Below are 19,950 nucleotides of genomic sequence, written 5' to 3'. Positions count from 1 at the left end.
TGCTCAGTGTATTGTAGTGATGTAATTGTACTGAGGTATTTAAGGGACTCTCAGACACAGACACAAGAGAAGGCATCAGACTCCATCTTTGACCAACCATGTGGCAGCTCTCATGCCTCCTTCACTTCTCCACCAAAAGATCAAGCATTCGGGCTGATCCTGAGGTTCTCCAGAGAGCTAGCCCAGACATTACAAGGACTGTGCTGCTTTCATAATTATACCCCCAGCATTTATTGCAGTGCCTAGCATATATGATTGTTTTTAATAGGGGCAGTGAGGTGGAACACTGCATAGTGCTATACTTGGAGTCAGGAAGACATGAATCCAAATCCTTTTTTTTTCTTTTAAAGCTTTTAATTTTTGAAACATGCAGAGTTTTCAACATTCACTCTTACAAAACCTTGTGTTCCAAAATTTTCTCTCTCCTTCTCCACTTCCCCCCTCCTCTAGATGGCAAGTAATCCAATATATGTTAAACATGTAAAATTTTTTTATACATATTTCCACAATTATCATACTGCACAAGAAAAATCAGATCAAAAAGGGAAAAAATGAGAAAGAAAACAAAACGCAAGCAAACAACAAAAAGTGAAAATATTGTGTTGTGGTCCACACTCAGTTCCCACAGTCCTCTCTCTGGGTGTAGATGTCACTCTCCATCACAAGACCATTGGAACTGGTCTAAATCATCTCATAGTTGAAGAAAGTCACATCCATCAGAATTGATCATCGTATAATCTTCTTGTTGCCATGTATAATGATCTGGTTCTGCTCATTTCACTCAGTATCATTCATGGAAGTCTCTCCAGGCCTCTCTGAAATCTTCCTACTGGTCATTTCTTACAGAATAATAATATTCCATAACATTCATATCCCATAACTTATTCAGCCATTCTCCAACTGATGGGCATCCACTCAGATTCCAGTTCCTTGCATTAAAAAAAGGGTTGCCACAAAATTTTTGCACATGTGGGTCTTCTGAATCCAAATCCAAACTGAGATTTTGACTAGCTGTGTATGATTAGCCAAATAATTTAACCTCTCTTGGACTTTTCTTCTGTAAAGTGGGGAGAATAACAGCACATGTTTCACCAGGTTGTTATTTGAATTAAAAGAGATTATACAAATAAAGAAGTATCTATACACGCAAGCATTATTTATTACTAATGTTTTTTCATTCATTCATTCCAAGAATAGGAGACAGGAAGTAGAAGATTTAATTTGAAGTTAAAAGGCTGGCCTTGGTTAGGATATAGAGTGTATAAGGGGGAGTTGAGTGAAATATTTTTAGAAAAGCAGGTGAAAACCAGAGCCTGGAAGGTTTTGAACACTAGGTGATACAGTGGATAAAGCACCAGATCTGGAATCAGGAACATCTGAGTTCAAATCTGGTCTCAGATTTGGCCTGGTGACTCTGAACAAGTCTCTAACCCTTACTTGCTTCAGTCCTTCTGTAAAACAGGGACTATTTACTGAAGAAAGAAATGGCAAATCATTCCAGTAGCTTTGCTGAGGAAATCCCATGAACCTTTGTCATGCAGATTTGGACATGACTAAACAATAGTAAAAGTGAAGTGTTTGGAAAAATATGTAGGAGTCACATCCTGGAAGGTTTTAAACATCAGACTAAGGAGTTTTTCTTTTATCCTAGAGGCAATAGGGAGCCATTGAAGCTTATGTAGCAGGGGAGTGACATGGTTAGATGACATAGAAATAATAATTTGGCAATTGTGTAAAGAATGGTTTGGAAAGGAGAAAGGACAGAAGCAGGGAGGTTAGTTAGAAAGCTATTCCAATAGTCCAGGAGAGAGATAATGATAGTCTGAACAAGGATGGTCTGCTATGAAGATTTCTATCTTAATATCCTAGGCTTTCTTATATCCCTCAAAAGATTTTATTTTCACAAGTCTTGCTCTGGTACCAGTAATTGTTGAATTGACTTATTTTGTTTCATTTTATTTTTTTCCTTTAATTCCTAAACAACATTTTGTTTAGAGTCCTGCTCACCTGAATGAAGAGAGAAAGTAAGTTCCTTGCACATTGACCCAGAGAGGTAAGGGAACCCTTCAAATTTCTTTGGAGATCTGGTGAACTGGCAACAATTAGAGGAGACCCTGGGAAAGGAAGCTGAGAAGCTATTCCCAGCCTCTCTGGGGGTTCTTCCCAGAAGCTCTTCCAGCCTCCTCCCATTTGATCCTGTGGAGGAAAGGGAGGTAGGAGAGTAACAATATTCTGGCTCGTCAGATGGGAAGAGGAACTGCCTCATAGTTTGGACAAACCCACTAGACCACAAATAAGTTTCTAATCTTTAGCCAGCATTCATCTCCTGATCTTAAACCAACAAGGATGCAAACTAGAAGGAGCTAGGTTTCTCAGCAGGATCTGCTGAATGACATCATTCCCAGCCCCTGCCAAGGAATACATAAATACAAGAGCAATTTTAATTGAAAACATTTTCAAAGGCATTCCTGGTTTCTCTGTTTAGGAGGGTAGAGAGGCCTATTCAATTTTTCACTCTTTAGGGTACCTGACGTACAGTACAGTGTTCACAGCTATCTCACCACTTCAAGATGTATGATTTCATCCAAATGCGTATTGCCTTTTATTAAAACAGATTGAAAGCCTTGCCTGCCTCAGGGAAGGGTTTAATGAATTGCTGAGGTTGGAAATGTGATCATCTGAAGGCTAGACTTCTGGTCTTAAGCCTCTGTGCACTAGAGGAAATCAGTCTGTACTCAAATCCATTGTCGGCTCTAGAAGCCGAATCATTTGAATCAAAGAGCTTTACTTCTTCACAATGAAATAGGGCAGCTAGGTGGCCCAGTGGATAGAGCACCAGCCCTGAAGTCAGGAGGGCCTGAGTTCAAATGTGATCTCAAGCACTTAACACTTCCTAGCTGTGTAACCTTGGGCAAGTCACTTAACCCCAATTGCCTCAGCAAAAAAAAAAAAAAAAAAAAAAAAAAAAAAAAAAAAAAAAAAAAGAGAGAGAGAGAGAGAGAGAGAGAGAGATAGAAAAGGATGACTTTGGTAGAGGGAAAGGCATCCCCTCTTATGTGGCAGCCTTGGGAATGAGCTAAACCTGGGGGTTACCTACAGACCGGAGATAAAGACAGCTTCGAGCTAAACCTTGAAGGATTGTTGTTTGTCCTTTGTTTCAGAGAGCAGCAATGACATCCTGGGGTGAATTCCTGACTTGTGGGTAAACTAGGCTTAAGTGAGGCGCCGTTGCACAAAGCCATCAGCCTCTTTCCCTAAGTCACTGAAATCTGTTGTCAGGACACAAGTCAGGATGACTGTTGATGGCCAGGATGCAATGGATGACCTGGTATCTCTGATGTTGGACAGAGCTGTAAGCATTCTGCAGCACCTGCCTCAGCTGCCTTCACGGCCATTGGAACAGACTGTTCCCATCTGCCCATTCCACCAGAGGAAGTCTTCATAGGCTTGGGGTAGACATCCTAAATTACCGATAGCTTTGAGTCCTGTCAATCACCCAGAGCCCATTTCTGTCGATTATCCTGCACCGCCTTTAGCCCATTTGTTGAGATGGTTTTCTGGGGATATGGGAGCTGTGAATGCTACAGCTTCTTGGAGCCACAGGTGAGAGTTAGGTGCCACATAGATGCCAAAGGTGGATGAGCAGCCCTGAAAAGTCCTTATATCAGAAGTGCCAGATAGAGAAGGGATTGGGAAGGATTAAAAGCATTTCATCATAGGATCATCGCTTTAGAGCTAAAGAGGGACTTTAAAAGGTGCTTATAGAGGCTGAGAAGATCAGTGTCTTACCCAATATTACATGGGTAGTGATAGCACTGCCATGCACACCTACGTCCTCTGACTCCAAATCTAATGATCTTTTCATTGTTTCACATTGCCTCTTAAGCAAAAGTGTGAAGGCAAAATACACAAGGCGAAAACAGAGAATGGTCTGGTTTGGTTGTAGCATAGAAAAGTGCTAGAAAATAAAATGAAGGCCAAACAGTGGAAAACTCTGAATGCCAGGTTAAACATTTCAATAGTCCATAGGAAAATGTTCCTAAAATTCACTAGGGAAAAGGTAGACTAGGAAGTGATAGTTATATCTCTCCCTATTCCCTATTTCTCTTCTAGCTGCTTGTATACAAGACAAGAATCAGCAGATCTGAAAAGCTTTTTTTCCCAAGGCAATTGGGGTTAAGCGGCTTGTCCAGGGTCACACAGCTAGGAAGTGTTAAGTGTCTGAGCGCACATTTGAACTCAGGGTGAGTATTCTATCCACTGTACCATTTAGTTGCCCCAGGTCTGAAAAAGCTTTAAGAGATAACTCGGTCTCAGCTCTGATCTTGGCCTAAATCAGGTTTAAGCAAGCGTTTAAGTGATAAGGAAACAAACAAATGTTTATAAGAAATGTTTAGGGGCAGCTCGGTGGCACAGTGGATAGAGCACCAGTCCTGAAGTCAGGAGGACCTGAGTTCAAATATGATCTCAGACACTTAACACTTCCTAGTTGTGTGACCCTGGGCAAGTCATTTAACCCCAATTGACTCAGCAAATATATAAAGAAGAAATGCTTAGAAATATTTCTTATCTCCAAAAGAAGAGTGAAGGGAATTAAAGTCATCACAAAAGCCCCAGGAGGTCAACCCTAAAAAACAATCACCCCCAAACCTAGATTTTCTCAGTACCAGTATTCTTGATTTTAAGAGTTCCTCCCACCCCCCAATTATAACTGAGTTAAAAATATCTGGGTTGTGCCTAAGTTCTTAGGCTCTTAAGAGTTCGTATAAATAAAATTTCTCTGCTGAAGATACCTTGTGTCTGATACAGTGCTCCTTGCATGCTTAACAGTAATAGAAAGTTACAGAGATTCAGGTGAGAAATTCATTATCTCCCTCAAAGAGGGTGGATTTGGGAAACCTATGTTCAAGGTTACTTATCAGCTAAACTTTTACTAAGTTTCTTCAGGAATCCTCTATCTATTGACTTTATGTACAAACTGCCTCCTCCTCAATTCCTTTAGAAATTGTTTCAGCAGCAGAGTTTAAAGTTACAGAAGCTAAACTTGTAACAGAACATTTGGAAAAGTAACTGAAACAAGAGAACTAAACTGGATTCATCCTCCTCAGCATCAGATAATCCAAGCAGATGCTCTAGATGACTTGTTCTCAAAAAATGGGTGTGGTAGACCATAGGCAGCCGGCCTTTCTTTGCTCTGGTTCAGCTTAGGATCCCAACTAATGAAGAGAAAGGAAGTGTTTATGGCCACAGTTTGATAGCACTAATGGTGCTGCTGAGGGCATCCAGGTGGTGCAATGTTTAGTGCTGGGCCTGGAGTCACAAAGACCCGAGTTCAAATGTGACTTCAATCATTTAATAGATATGTGACCCTGGGCCAAATCACGTAACCCTGCTTGCCTCAGTTTCCTCATCTGTGAAATGAGCTGAACGGAAATGGCAAACCACTCCACTATTTTTTTCCCAAGAAAATCCCAAAAGGAATCGCAGTCAGACATGAGTGAAAATAACAAAACTTGTTCTGCCACTATGCTATTGCTACCATACTCGTTAGCCTGGATAAGAAATGGTGTGGCCATCGTTTCTCAGCAAGAAGGTTGGACCAAAGCAAATAAAGTTGCTCATAGCCATGGATGGGGAGGCAAGAGACAGGAAAGGAGAAGGAGAAGGCAGGGTCTTAATGGACAACATCACATCAGTGATAGTCTAGAAAACTTATGGTTTTCTAGGCCTGGCCTTTTCAGGACAGGCTATTTCTACTCTACATCCACATTCTCCTCCTGCCTGGAAAACCATCTCTCCTCTCCCTCTGCTTCTTGCCTTCCTCCATTCAAGCTGAGAATCTTTCTGGTGGTAAACTTCCAGCTTTCTTGGCAGTTCCCTGCCTGTGGCATCAGAGGGTAGATCAATTAGATGTCCTGTTAAGAGACTTTAGCCCTCCCCATGAAAAAGTGACTCTCTTCAACAATAAGAGGATTCAGACCAGTTCCAATTGTTCAGTGATGAAGAGAGCCATCTACAACCCAGAGAGGACTGTAGGAACTGAGTGAGCATTCTCACCCTCTCTGTTATTTGCTTGCATTTTGTTCTCTTTCTCAGTATTTCTTCTTCCTTCTTGATCTGATTTTTCTTCTGCAACAAGATAACTGTATAAATATGTATATATATATATTGCATCTAACATGTATTTCAATATGTTTAACATGTATTGGACTACCTGCCAGCTAGGGGAGGGAGTGGGGGAAAGGAGGGGAAAATATGGAACAAAAAGTTTTGCAAGGGACAATGTTGGAAAAATTATCCATGCATATGCTTTGTAAATAAAAAGCTTTAATAAAAATAAATAATATATATATATATATATATATATATACATACACACACACATACATACACATATATATAGTCAAAATGGGCACATCATTTAAACATAAAAAGTAATACCATAAAGAAATTAGGGGAGAATGAAATATTTTACCTGTCAGATTTATGGATCAGGGAAGACTTTATAACCAGAGATAGATAGTAGGATATAAAATGATACTTCTGATTACATCAAATTAAAAAGGGTTTTCACAAACAAAACCAATATAGCCATATTTAGAAGGGAAGTGGGAAATGGAGGGGATGGGAAATTTATAGCAAAGTTCTCTGATAAAGTCCTCATTTCTCATGTGTAAAGAGAACTGAGTCAAAAACTGAAGTTATTCTTCAGTTGATAAATGCTTAAAGGATATATAGGTAGTTCTTAGAAGAAAAAAATCAAAGCTTTCTCTAGTCATATACAAAAAGTTCTAAATCACTATTAAAAAAACAGCTCTGAGATACCATCTCACACCTATAACATTGGCTAAAATGGCAGAGCACAAAAATGTCAAATAGAGGGCATGTGAAAAAACAGGGATACTAATGCACTGTGGTGAGGGTATAAACTGATCCAACCATTCTGGAGAACAAGTTGGAACTATGCCCCAAAGGCTATAAAATGGTGCATATCCTTTTGATTAAGCAATAGCACTACTAACTTTATACTCCAAAGAGATTAAAAAAAAAAAAAAAAAAAAAAAAAAAAAGAAAAGGGACTTATATGTACAAAAATATTTATAGCAGTTCTTTTTATGCTGGTAAAAAAATGGAAATTCAGGGGATCCTACCAATTGGGAAATGTTTGACTAAGTTGTGGTATATGATTATGAGGGAATATTATTGTGCTTTAAGAAATGACAAGCAGGATGCTTTCAGAAAAACTTGAAAAGACTTAACATGAAACTGACACAAAGTGAAGTGAGCAGAACCGGAAACACACACTAAAAGCAATATTTTACATTGATCAACGTGAACAATTGGCTATTCTCAGCAATACAATTATCCTAGACAATTCCAAAGGACTTATAAATTAGGAAAAATTGATGGAGTTTGAATACAAATTGAAGCATACTATTTTTTTTAATTTTTTTTCGATATTTTATTTTTCCAAATATATGCAAAGATAGTTTTCAACATTCACTTTTGCAAAATTTTGTGTTCCAAATTTTTCTCCCTTCCTCCCTCATCTCCTCCTTCTCCAAGACAGCAAACAATGTGACATATATTAAACATGTGCAATTCTTCTAAACATATTTCCATATTTGTCAGAAGCATACTTTTAAAAAATTTTATTATACTTGGTTTATTTGGTCTTTTTTCTTTTGCAACATTGCTAATATGGAAATGTTTTGCATATCTATCAAATTGTTTGCCTTCTCAAGGTGGGGGGGATATGGAACTAAAATTTTTTTTAAAAAGAATGTTTAAAATTTTTATCAACATGTAGAGAAAAAATATAAAATTAAACTAAATGTAAAAATATATCCAACAAAATTCTATTGCCTTGCATTGATTCTTTGTACAACATTCTTCTGGGATCTTCTAGGGTCTTTAGGACCCCAAACCACTGCCCCAGAATGGTGACCTGCCAGCCTTGCTGACCCTTACTCTCCTCTTTCCTGCTTTTAGCTAACAGCCATCTCCTTCATAGGCCAGCCCTTCTCTTCCATATTACCCTTTCCTTAAAGTCTAAAATGACAAGAGTAACTCCTAGAGAAGTGTATAAAAGGATACAATTCCCTACACACACTTCAGCCCCCTTTAGTAGTCAGGATTTGGAGCTGAAAGCTAACAAATTTAGTAATCATCAAACCCAATTGAAAAATTTTGCTTAGAGAATGACTCAAAGAAGTTTGAATATTTAAAATACTGCCTACCCCACAAGGACCAGTTAAGATCTCAGAATCAATAATGAAACACTCTCTCCTGACAAGGGTGATGGACTTGGGTTGCAGAATCAAACATATTTAGATGAAGCCAGTGCAGGAATTCATTTCAATTGACTGTGCCTATCTGTTACTACAGTTTTGTTTTGCAATGAAGAGAAGGAAAAGGAAAAATGGGAGGAAGAAAAAATAGATTTTTGCTAAATGAAAAACATTTTTAAAAAACCTACTCCAATAATAAAGCTACCTGAGCAATTTGCATTAACTTGTCATTGAATTCAACTTGAAAACAATGATAATTACTCAGCATCCTCTGATAAAGACTCTCATAACTCAAGTATTTTTCAACTATGTTTAATTTTGGCCTTTGCTAATAAAGCTAAATCTGCCTGGATATGAAATAATAATAAAACTATTCAAGATCTTTGCTGATTTAGAGATTTCCCAAGCACCAAACTATTCCTTTCGTGCTTTCATTAAAATGAAAGCCTATGAACCCATGCTACAGATATGTAGTCATCACAATTTGTAGATGTTTAAAGACAATGAAAGTAAGCAAGGTCGCTTCTTGGCTTTGGTAGACAGTAGCTTTCCAATAGCAATTGGTCTAGTGGTGGGAAATTCATGGGCAACTGTTAAGCAGGGAACTGAGTCCTGTCTAAGAATTCCTATGAGAGGATGCACATGGTACTGTGAAGAGGTCCATAAAACCTAAACTTCAGTGCCGTCTACTTTGCCTCTACTTTGTTGTGACTATAGGCGACTCTTTGTACCCATGTCCTCTTCTACCAAATGAGGGAATTGGCCTAATGTGACATAAGGTTTTTTTCAACTTCAAAATCCTAATAAATCTCAATTTTTTAAAAAAAGGTCCTGTTTTCCTATGAACTGATGGAAAGTAAAATAAACAGAACCAGAAAAAAAAAAAAAGAATAACAAGATAAAGGGGGGGAAAAGCCCTAAAATTGTAATTATAACTAAACTTGGCCCTGAAAGAGTTGAGAAAATGCCTCTCAGAGAAAATCCAGAGCTAGGAGACTTTGGATATGAAATATAACACATATTATCAGACACGGCTTTGTTGAACTGTGGGGGGTTTTCCCCCTTTAAAAGTTTTTGTTAAATGGGACAAGTCCATGAGTAGGGGAAGTATGTATTCAGAAATGAAGGTGATGCAAAAAAACTATGAATAAAAATAAGATCTTTCAATTAAAGGTTCTGCTAGTGGATATAAACATCGAGGACCCAACCAGATTATAATGAAAATTCTCTCAAATGATTTGCCCTGGGTCACACAGTTAGTGTCAAGCGTCTGAGGCCACATTTGAACTCAGATTCTACTGACTCTAGGGCTAGTGTGCTATTCACTAAGCTCCTAGCTGCCCCTCAAAAAATAAATTTTTTAGTGTCAGGTTCAGGAAAATGAAGCAATATAATAACATATTGACTGATATGTTGACATGTAATGATCACACAAAAGTCTCATTTACAGTTCCTTCCATGGAGTCAGATTCAAGTTGTCACAATGCAGGGAAGGCAGAAATTTCAGAACTACAAGAAGCTTGCACACATACCATTTTTTTGTGGATACAAAACTGATTCCCTTTTAACATAAAGTTGAATTCCTAAGTTGAAAGGATCTTTCTGCTGTTTCTTTCCCCTCCAATTCTATTCTGCATCAGCTTTGGAGACCAAAAAGCACAAACAGTCCTAACAGAACATTATTCGTGTTCAGACTTCTTAAAATACAGTATGCTAACAGAGGGCTCCTGGAGTCAGGATCAAGTTGCTCTATTCTATTTCTTAATTTCTATTGGGCCTCAAAATGCTGCTAACCTACTCTTCTGGAGTACTTAGAAGATTGAGAAAAAGCAAAAAGGTGGCCAATTGTGAAAAGCCTGAAGTAACTAATCCTTGTCCTTGAATTGGTTGTGGATGCTGGGTGGAAAGAATGCATCTGACTCTCCACTGGGTGCCAGTTCTTTCCAGGGTCGTTGAGGAACTGAAAGCACTAATAAAAGGACCCTTTTCTTTTCTACACTTACATAAGCACTGAAGGGTTGGGATTTAAGGTTTCCTTTTATGCTAAAATGTAGAGCAAAGGAAATAAAGTAGATATAAAAAAATCAGTCACCAAGAGTGGAAAGAGATATTCAAGACTTATGTAGGGGCTAGCAAACTTTAGTTTCTAGTGGACTGCCATTTTCTATATAGGCAATGAACCAAGAATGGCTCTTACATTTAAAATTTTTGTTGTATTGAAAAACATAAAACAAGTCTTAGTTTGTAGCCTTACAAGCACAGGCAATATGCCCAATTTGGCCCTCAGCAGTAGTACATGGACCTCAATCTCTGGTCTTTACCCCGATTTGAGGTAGAGGAGAGACTCAGATGATTTGTCCAGCATAGCATAGCTAAGAAATGGAAAGTCTAGATTAGGATCCAGAGCTATGAATTCCCTGGTTCAGAATCCTTTCCCTGTACCCCATAATTTTTGTCCTAGATACCTTTAAATTAATGGTCATAAACCTACTGTGCTGGGTCATGAAACTTGGTTCTGTTAGCAGAGTGTGGTAGTGGTATTGAATTTAGAAAGTCAGGAGATGTAGGTTGATAACCTGGATCTTGACATATATGATGCTGGACCTTTCTGAATCTACTTCCTATATCAATAATGCTGCCTGTATTACCTACCTCAGTGCTGTGGATGCGGTGTCATAACACAGGGGCTTTGGTTATATAATAAATTTTAGGAGATACTGTGACAACGTACTAGTCTTAAGTCTTTGGTCTCACTTGAATCAAAGACCTAATCGGTCTAATTCAAACAGAATTCTAGGGAGGAATCTCGATTCCTTGAAAAGAGATTTAGTTACATCTCTGGTGAACAGTTAAATGTGAAAATATCTTTAAGATTCATTTGAGAAGTATCTCTGGTCACCATCAGCCAGACTAAAAGGGATTAGGGGAATATAACTTCTTCAAGGGTGTCCTTAAAGGAATTGGAAACTGAGTGAATACTCATCAGTTGGGGAATGGCTGAATAAGTTATGGTAAATGAATGTAATGGAATATTATTGTCCTATAAGAAATGAAGAGTATAATTTATAGCTACTTACTGTGCCTAACATGATACCTGTGTGAGGACTACATTTGGTCTGCTCTTATAGCAAATGACAAATAAAGAATTGCCTTTGTAATAGCAATAAAAAATTGTTATCTTCCCTTTTAAAAACAAAAAAAAAATGAAGAAAAAGCTGATTTTTAAAAAGCTTGGAAAAACTCACATGAACTGATGCTAAGTGAAGTGAGCAAGAAAACATTATATACAATAAAAAGATTATGTGATGATCAACTGTGATAGCTCTTCTCAATAATGAGATGATTCAAGGCAATATTAATAGACTTGTATTGGGAAGTGCCATCTGCACCCAGAGAAAAACTAAGGAGATGCAATGTGGATCAAAGCAGAGTATTTTCACCTTTTTTGTTGTTGCTGTTTGTTTGGTTTTTCCTTTCTCATGCTTTTTTCATTTTTGATTTTTCTTGCATAGTACAACAAATATGAAAATATGTTTAAAGAAATTGCACAAGTTTAACCTATATTGGATTGTTATCTTGGGGAAGGGAGAGGGGGGGAAAAGGGAGAAAAATCTGGAATACAAGGTTTTGCAAAAGTGAATGTTGAAAACTATCTTTGCATGTAGTTAAAAAAATAAAATACTATTAAAAAATTAAAAAGGGTGCCCTAATATTAACATTAGGCTAGCACTGATCTTGTACTTTTTACAGATTATTTTATTGGATCCTCAGTGAGATAAGTATTTTTATAATTTTACAATTGAAGAAATCTAGGCAGATAAGTGTCTGAGGCTAGATTTGAACTCAGGTCTTCCTTACTCTACATCCAAGGCTTTCTATCCACTCTGTTGCCTAACTGAGCTTACAACAATTATTCCTTTCTTTTTTTCCTCTGTGTTGGAATTTTGTCTTTTGTTTTAGGTTTTATTTTAAAATGTAAGTGGAAATTGTTTCAGAAGAGAGAATCCAATTAGCAACCTATTTGGATTGCTATCCCAGAGTTTTCACCCCACATAACAAAGTACTCTGTGAGTCTTAAAATTGTTATAGTGAAGGGACCTATTGTTACCATGTTTTGGGTTCAGCCTCCCTATACTTCCAAAATTCATTGGTGAAATGGAACACATGAGTACATGGTCTCCCCTGAATACTTTTAAGATTTCTGTAACATTTTAAGGTGTGTAAATCACTTCTTATCTATTTCCTCATGCATTTTTACAACAAGAGAGTTAGGCACTATTTATAGTTCCATTTTACAGATGAAGAAAATGAGGCTCAGAGGTTAAGTAATGTGTCTAAGTTCACACAGCTTTTAAATGTCTAACCTCTTGTTTCAAGTCCAGTGATTTATGCATGACTGAAACCTTTGAGAAGCTCCGAGGGTAGGCAGCAAGTAAAAGAAGCAAGCTCTGGGATGCAAATCAAGCACTTTCTGGAAGGGCTCCAACTTAACTTTCCAGTTCAATGGATGAGAGATGTGCTGTAAGTAGGTTTAAATAAATGCTGTTTGGCCACAAAATGAAGATACATAGGACTGAGACCTGAATGCTAAACTCCAATTCTTATTATAAGACAATGTGCAGAAAAATCAAGAACCGTATTATTATTCTAGTCTCAAAATTAATATTTCGATTACTTAAAATTTCTAAATTTTTATGCTCTCCCTTTCTACATCTAGAAAATTTCTTTCTTCTATCCTATTTTTCTAATTTGGAGTTAGAAATGAAGGGCCCTTAGTTCAACTTCTTCACTTTACTGATGAGGAAACTGAAGCCCAGTGAAATCATTGAAGGGGCAGAATTAGAATTTGCATTCTATTTGCTGACTCTAAATGTAAAACTATACCACACTACCTCCTACTTGTGTGAAAAAATCACTTTAAAACTTGGTGACCACATTCCCTTCTGATATATTTTAATTGGTATGCAAGCACCTGCTAGTAACCTTGCAGTCTGCAGTTCAAAACACACATACACACACTCACAATCTCACAACCATTTTACACATGTGTACATTAATTCTAGCCTGCAATTTAAGGGAAACAAAAGAGGCTGGAGAAAGCAAATAACACTGGTAAATGTTTACTTTCCAAAATGCTTATTTTCAGATGCAGACAGAATCACAGATCATATATTACAGTGTGAACCACTGCTACCAACTTGCCTGGTGTGGTTATCTTAATGACAAAGTACGGAGAGAACTGGGGGCAGGGGAAAACAGGACAGCTTCTACATTCTGATTTTTAACTTTTGGAATAAGGTCTCTGTCTTAATAAATATACATTTCCAGTGGAAAAGGGTATACTTTCATCCCATCATAAAGAGTGAAACAACGTGAAGCCACCAATCAAGGTCTTAGCTCTTCTTTGCCTGAGTGGTGAGGTGGAGGAGTATACTTCCCTTCTTTCATTAACTTCTCCTTCTGCTTCATGACTGTTCCCAAACGTTCTATCTGCCAGTGGAAAAAATATATAGCCATTTAGAAAACATGTATAATAATGCAAGTTATAAATTTTAAAAATTCTATGGACAGTCTACAACATGCCACATGGATTATAGTTATAGAAAAAAAAAGAAACAATTATAAACCTGGCCTATGTCTTATGATATACAACTCAATACCATTCAGATGTTAATTAGATGTGCAAAATCTTATGGCAGAGTGGCCAAAGGAGAGAGTGGGGTCAAATGCTGATGTACTCTCTTTAGATTGTCTTACAACACAACAACGGAAGAAATCTACATTTTCTCCAAGGGGGCAAAAAAAAAAAAAAAAAAAAAGACTGAGTTCAGGAAGATTATCCAAGAACCTGGGCTACAGAAAAAGACTTTAGTCTAGGTTCTAGGAGTCCTCTCTACTAAATACTTAGTTTGATATCTAACCATAGTATGGAAGTAACCCAATAAAGCAGCAAGCTCTGGTAGAGTCTACCAACATGGGCCTAATGAGAGAATCTGTCTATTGTCCCTGGACCCCAAGCGCTAGGTTGAGAGAAGTTTTCCATCCAAGAGAGCTAGAGACAATTCTTTAATTCTTGATTACGTCACAAAGGTGTGACAATCTGAATATGTTAAGAATATCCCAAATGATAAAATCACAGATCTTTTTGGTATTTCACTCTTCATGTATTGTACACAGATTATCATTCTGAAGTACTTAGAAAACAGAAGTCCAACAATCTTAATGCCATAGAATGATATTGCCCCTATACCTTGGGTAAGACTTAGAAGCCCTAGATGACTAGCATTTCCTGATACAAGGCTACCTTGATACTTGGCCACTTAGCTTGTTCAGTGGCTAAAAGAGGAATATAAGATGGGCAGGAGCTTAAGTTAGACTTCAGTTTAGGAAGGTTTCTTGTTCTGGCTCTGCCAATGACTCACTCATAATACTGGACACTTCTCTTCCCTTCCCTTCCCCAACATGAGGCCTCAATTCCTTCTGTATAATGAGAGAGTAGGATTAGGTAGTTTCCAAGGTTTCTTTCCATGTTTAGCATTATGATTAATTTTCTAAATGCACTGTTTTAAAAAAACATCAACCATGGGGCAGCTAGGTGGAGCAGTGGATAGAGCACCAGCCCTGAAGTCAGGAAGACCTGAGTTCAAATCTGGTCTCAGACACTTAACACTTCCTGGCTGTGTGACCCTGGGCAAGTCACTTAACCCCAATTGCCTGCCTCAGCAGAAAAAAAAAAATCAATCAATCACTTGAATAGCAAGAAAAAGGTCGCTACTATGCCAACCAAGTATGCATTAGTAGGTAACACATATAGATGAAGCAGCAGTGGACACCAATATTACAATCTTGCTAGTATCTTACACCTGGTGGGACATGCCCAAGGTACCTACTTTTTAGAAGGTCATTATAGTAATCTACTAACTAAATAGGCCAACTTTATACTGAATTCAGCACTAGGATGAAGAGCACTATGCTGTTGCTGTTCAATTGTCTTTTAGTCATGTCCAATTTTTTGTGACTTCATTTGAGGTTTTCGTGGCAAAGATATTAGAGTGGTTTGCCATTTCCTTCTCTAGCTGTTTTACAAATGAGGAAACTGAGGCAAACAGGGTTAAGTGACTTGTCCAGAGTCACACAGCTAGTTTAAGTGTGGGTGGTTGGATTTAAACTCAGGAAGATGAGTCTTTCTGACTCCATGCCTGCCTTCTATTCACTGCACCATTGAGCTACAGTACAATCTAATATGTTTTCATACACAACAAACTGAACTACTGAGCATAAATGGACATAAACTGAGCATTTCCCAAAGAACAGTTATCCCATCATATCCTCACCGTTTTCCGCCTATGCAAACATTCAATGAAATCCTCATATTCCAGTCTGCATTCTTTCTTGGCTCGGGTCATACCAATTCCATGGGCACACTCAATGAATTCCTTCTCAAAAGCATGGCATCGGGCTGGCATTTTGTAAGGTTGTTCAGCACTCATAATTGTCATCCATTTGTCAACATTGAGGCCCAAACGTGTTTGAATGTCAAAAAATGGCATGGCTGCAGTAAAAGTTAACAAGAGAAACAATACTAAGCCATAAAAATTAACTATAAATTAATAAACTTTAGAAAATATGCTAATTAACAATGGCAGATGTCCTTTGAGACAAAGATTTTTTACTACTCAACTTAATTTCAATGTTAAAATCCTACCTTTGATTCAAGTCCAAACTCAAGGCTACTTCTTCCATGAATTCTTCCTGCTCCTTCAATGGGAACTAATTTCTTCCTTAAAATTCTTAGAGCCCTTTGAATATATTTTCTTTTTGCATTACAATTACTTGTGTTGGTTTTCTCCCTAATTCTGCACAAACTTCTTGATGGCAAATACCATGCTCTCTTCCATCTTTGTGTCTCACCCAATATCTAGCACAGTTTGATCTGTACATAATAGGTGCTAAGCTTTTGTGGAATTTTAAATCCAAAACTAGCACACAGACATAAGAATCAAATCAGAGAGAACATTTCATCAGAAAAGTACTATGCCAGTAAGTGATTTTCTCAGGAAAAAAAATCTAAAAATAACATCTTTCTACTGGCTCCACAAATTGCTTCCTTAAATAAAAGCCTCCTGTTAGGAAAAGAGGAGAGAAAAGTGTTGGACTTATAAGGAGAAAGCCACAACCCATCTCAAACATACTAAGTACGGGATTAGCTAAGTCACTTGTTTAATTTAAGTCTTAACTTTCCTCATATCTAAAATGGCGAGGACTCACTTCATAGACCTGCTGTGAAGAGCAAATCAGCTAATATATGCAAGGCATTTTGCAAACCTTTCAAGTACTAGATAAATGCTGGTTAGCAATTATTAGAATCTGGTGTGCAATCAGTATGAAGTGTCAATTCAAAAATATTTTCGTACATACTTCATGCAAAAGGTATGATAGCTGACTATGGTCTATTGCACCATCTCTCTTTGATTCAGTATCACAGTAATAGGTGGTCAAAAGGAAAAGGTGGATAGTCCTGGGAAAAAGGACTAAGTTTAGAATCAGGGGAAATGGATTCAAATCCCACAATGTTAACTTACCTATATAACCTCAGGCAAAGCATTTCACCCTTGGACTCATTTCTTTATTATAGCTTGCACTGATATAGGCTATAAGGTTTCCAAAAATGATTTACACACACTGGCTCTCCTACTGTTCAAGATCCTTCCCCCACCCCAGTTGAGAGGTGCATTTTACAGATGAGGTATCAAGCTGAGAGAGAGATTAAGTGACTGGTCCAGAGTTACAGAACTTCTAACTATCTGTGGTAGGACTCAAAGCCAGGTTTTCTTGAGTCTAAGGGCAAAAAATAAACACACACACACACACACACACACATACACACACACACGCTCCACTATATTCTGCTGCCTCTCAATAAAATGAAAAAGTTTAACTAGATGATGTCTAAGATACTTTCCTGCATTAAATTCATTATCCCAAATATGAAGGCTATTTTTGTCTTCCTTTGTATCTCCAACATTTAGCAAATGCCTAGCACAGGGCTAAATAAAAGCTTGCTGATTGGTGTATATATATATATATAAAATGCTTTCCATGCAAAAATCCTCTGAGGTAAACATAGGGATCACAATTCCCATTTTCAGATGAGTAATCTGAGATTCAAAAAAATACTACTGAAGACATGACTACAAGTTAGATATTTTCATTCATTCAACAAACATTAAATGTTTAGCACAGGAAAAGGAAAATAAAAAATTACACCATTTCTACACTAAATTAGTTTACAATCTAAAAAGAGGGTTAAAACATGTATACAAATGAAAATTACAAAGCAGAACAAGTCAACAGCAAAGAAAGATCCTGCCGAAAATCCTGAGAAAAATTTAGGAAGAGATCATTTTTAGTTGGAGGAATCAGGAAAGGCTTAGCTGGGCCTTGTGGAAAAGAATATCACTAAGCAAATACTAGGAAGTATTTTCAGGAGCATTAGGTAGTCCAAGGGCTAGAAAGCTGGGCCTGGTTTCAGGAGGACCAAATTCAAATCTGGCCTCAGACACTTACTAGCTGGGAGAAGTCACTTAACCCTGTTGTCTGTTTGCACATCTATAAAATGCGATGGAGAAATAACCAGTATCTCGGCCTAGAAAACGAACTTGGAATAACTAAAGAAAAAAGGGAACGTTTTCTGATGTATCCCGGACAATTAAGATGGATCGCACAAGTGCATGTGGAGAAATCTGGGGAGACGTCTGAGTGAAAGTAAACAAGGGACAAGGGAATAAATCAATTACTTCAGCAACGACTAAAAGGAAGCTCAAATTCTGTTTCAGACACTCAGTGTGTGACCCAGGCAAGTTTCTTAATCTTTGTGCCTCAGTTTCCTTGTCTGTAAAATAAGGCTGGATTCAACGGCTTCTAAAGCACCTTCTAGGCTGAAAAACAGCGATGGAGAGCTTGCCTTCCATAAGGAAGTGTGATGACCTGTCCCACAGGGAGAGACAGAGACATAGAGACAGACAGAGAGATAGAGACAGACAGAGAGATAGAGAGAGATAGAGACAGAGACAGACAGAGACAGAGAAAGTACGAGAGACACAAGGGACGGAGATAAGAGTTAGGGACAGAGGGAAAGGGTCAGAGAAGGGGGCCGGCCCGCCCGAGCTGCCTGCCTGCCTTCTCTGGGCCGCTTTCCTCCTCTGTAAAATGACCCTCTCTAAAGATGGAGACCTCGCGAGGTCGGAGGGACTCCCGAGTCCAGTTCCACGTCTGCCCTCAGCAAGGGGCGCTGTGGGTAGAGACGGGCCTCGAGTTCAAATCCGACTTGTGCGGGGCGACGCTTGGCCGCTGGCTGCTCAGTCTCACTGTAAAGCGGGAATAAGCCGGGCTCCTCGGGAAGGGCTGGGGGCTCAATGAGACCCCCCTGGGGGGGCTGCGCTTCCCGGCTCCTGGGCCTGGGGGGAGGGCTCCCCGGGGAGACAAGAAACAAGGGTTACTCTCCCTAGGGTAGAGAGAGGCTCCCAGAAGTCGGGCGCCCGGCCAGGGGTCACCCCGAAGGGGGAGATCCCGCCCCTTCCCTCCCGTCGGGACGGACCAGGACAGACGGGGCCCCTGGCAAGGGCGTGTGGAGGCCTGGCCGATGGCTCGGCCCCTTCCCACCCTCCCGCTACCCGGGGCGGGCACCGAGGGTCACCTGCGGCCTAGTCCAAACGCTGCGTCCCTTTCCTTCACCAGTTCCTGTCGTCCTACAGGTTCTTCGCGACCCTGCAGGCCGTAAAGCGTCGTCGTCGCTTCACGACACCCGGAGGCCCCGCCCCTTCGCGCTGGTCCAGCCCTCGCGAGGAAAAACCACAGCCTTCATTCTGCGCAAGTGCAGGGAAGGTGGCCTGGGTGGAGGGAGAGAGAGGGCGGAAAGAGGAAGGCGGGGTGGGGAGGGCCGGCCGGGCTTGGGCGAAACCATGTGGGAAACTCCTTGGGGGAAGGGAAGGCCGGCGGGTACCATTCTGCAGTCCGGTGGGAGTGGGATCGGAAATCTCTCGGTTCGGTTCGTAGGGTTTCCATCTTTCGGAAAGAAGTTGAGAGATGTCCAGTCCTTCCATTTTACAATAAGAAAACAGACCCAGTATGGGGAGGTAGTAATGAGTCCAAATTTCCTGCCTCCAAATCCTATTTCCATTCTTTTGGAGTAAGGATAGCAGCGATGGCTGGCCTGAAACCCAGAAGGAAACTTTGGGGATTTACTTATTGTGAATCATTTTATTATAGATTGACAATGATAGAAACAATCACACACAAAGAGTATTTATCATGACATGTATCTACATATAGCATTTTTTAGTTTTGCCAGGTACTTTCACATATTACCTCTTCTGATCTAAATTTTACATAAAAGGAAATCCTTATTAAAGAGTAGATCCTCAGAATTAACAACTGAGTAGTTTTTATTCTGAGTCCTTGGCTAAAATTCTATCATCTCTAACATTGTTTTCTACTTTAAAAAGTCCTTGTCTAAAATTCTATCATCTCTAACGTTTTCTACTTTTAAAAAAGTTTGTAGTTCAAATAACTTTGTGTATCCCTTCATGTAGGCCTTTCCATATTTTTGTATGCTTGTTTTATGGCACTGTACACTATCCCATTACATTCATATATGTGT

At 39.0% G+C, this 19,950-nt stretch overlaps 1 protein-coding gene across 2 annotated transcripts; it reads right to left on the bottom strand.

Annotated features, from left to right (window-relative positions):
• Positions 1-13,395: 13,395 nt before the first annotated feature.
• On the bottom strand, positions 13,396-19,158 carry NDUFS5 (NADH:ubiquinone oxidoreductase subunit S5). Of its 2 annotated transcripts, none has more exons than XM_003765383.3 (3): positions 18,988-19,158; positions 15,626-15,843; positions 13,396-13,781 (listed from the first exon to the last, which is right to left on the bottom strand). In XM_003765383.3, the coding sequence occupies exons 2-3, from the start codon at positions 15,839-15,841 to the stop codon at positions 13,677-13,679; spliced, it is 321 nt and encodes a 106-aa protein (XP_003765431.1). In that variant the 5' UTR covers positions 15,842-15,843; positions 18,988-19,158; the 3' UTR covers positions 13,396-13,676. The 2 variants fall into 2 exon arrangements, with proteins under 2 accessions (XP_003765431.1, XP_023355955.1); XM_023500187.2 differs by lacking the exon at positions 18,988-19,158 and adding an exon at positions 15,997-16,255.
• Between the last annotated feature and the right edge of the window lie 792 nt (positions 19,159-19,950).

Source organism: Sarcophilus harrisii, chromosome 3, assembly GCF_902635505.1.
Source record: "Sarcophilus harrisii chromosome 3, mSarHar1.11, whole genome shotgun sequence".
In the NCBI taxonomy this organism is placed as follows: Eukaryota; Metazoa; Chordata; class Mammalia; order Dasyuromorphia; family Dasyuridae; genus Sarcophilus; species Sarcophilus harrisii.
Note: the sequence above shows the minus strand (reverse complement) of the source record. Positions and strands in the feature narration are given on the sequence as shown.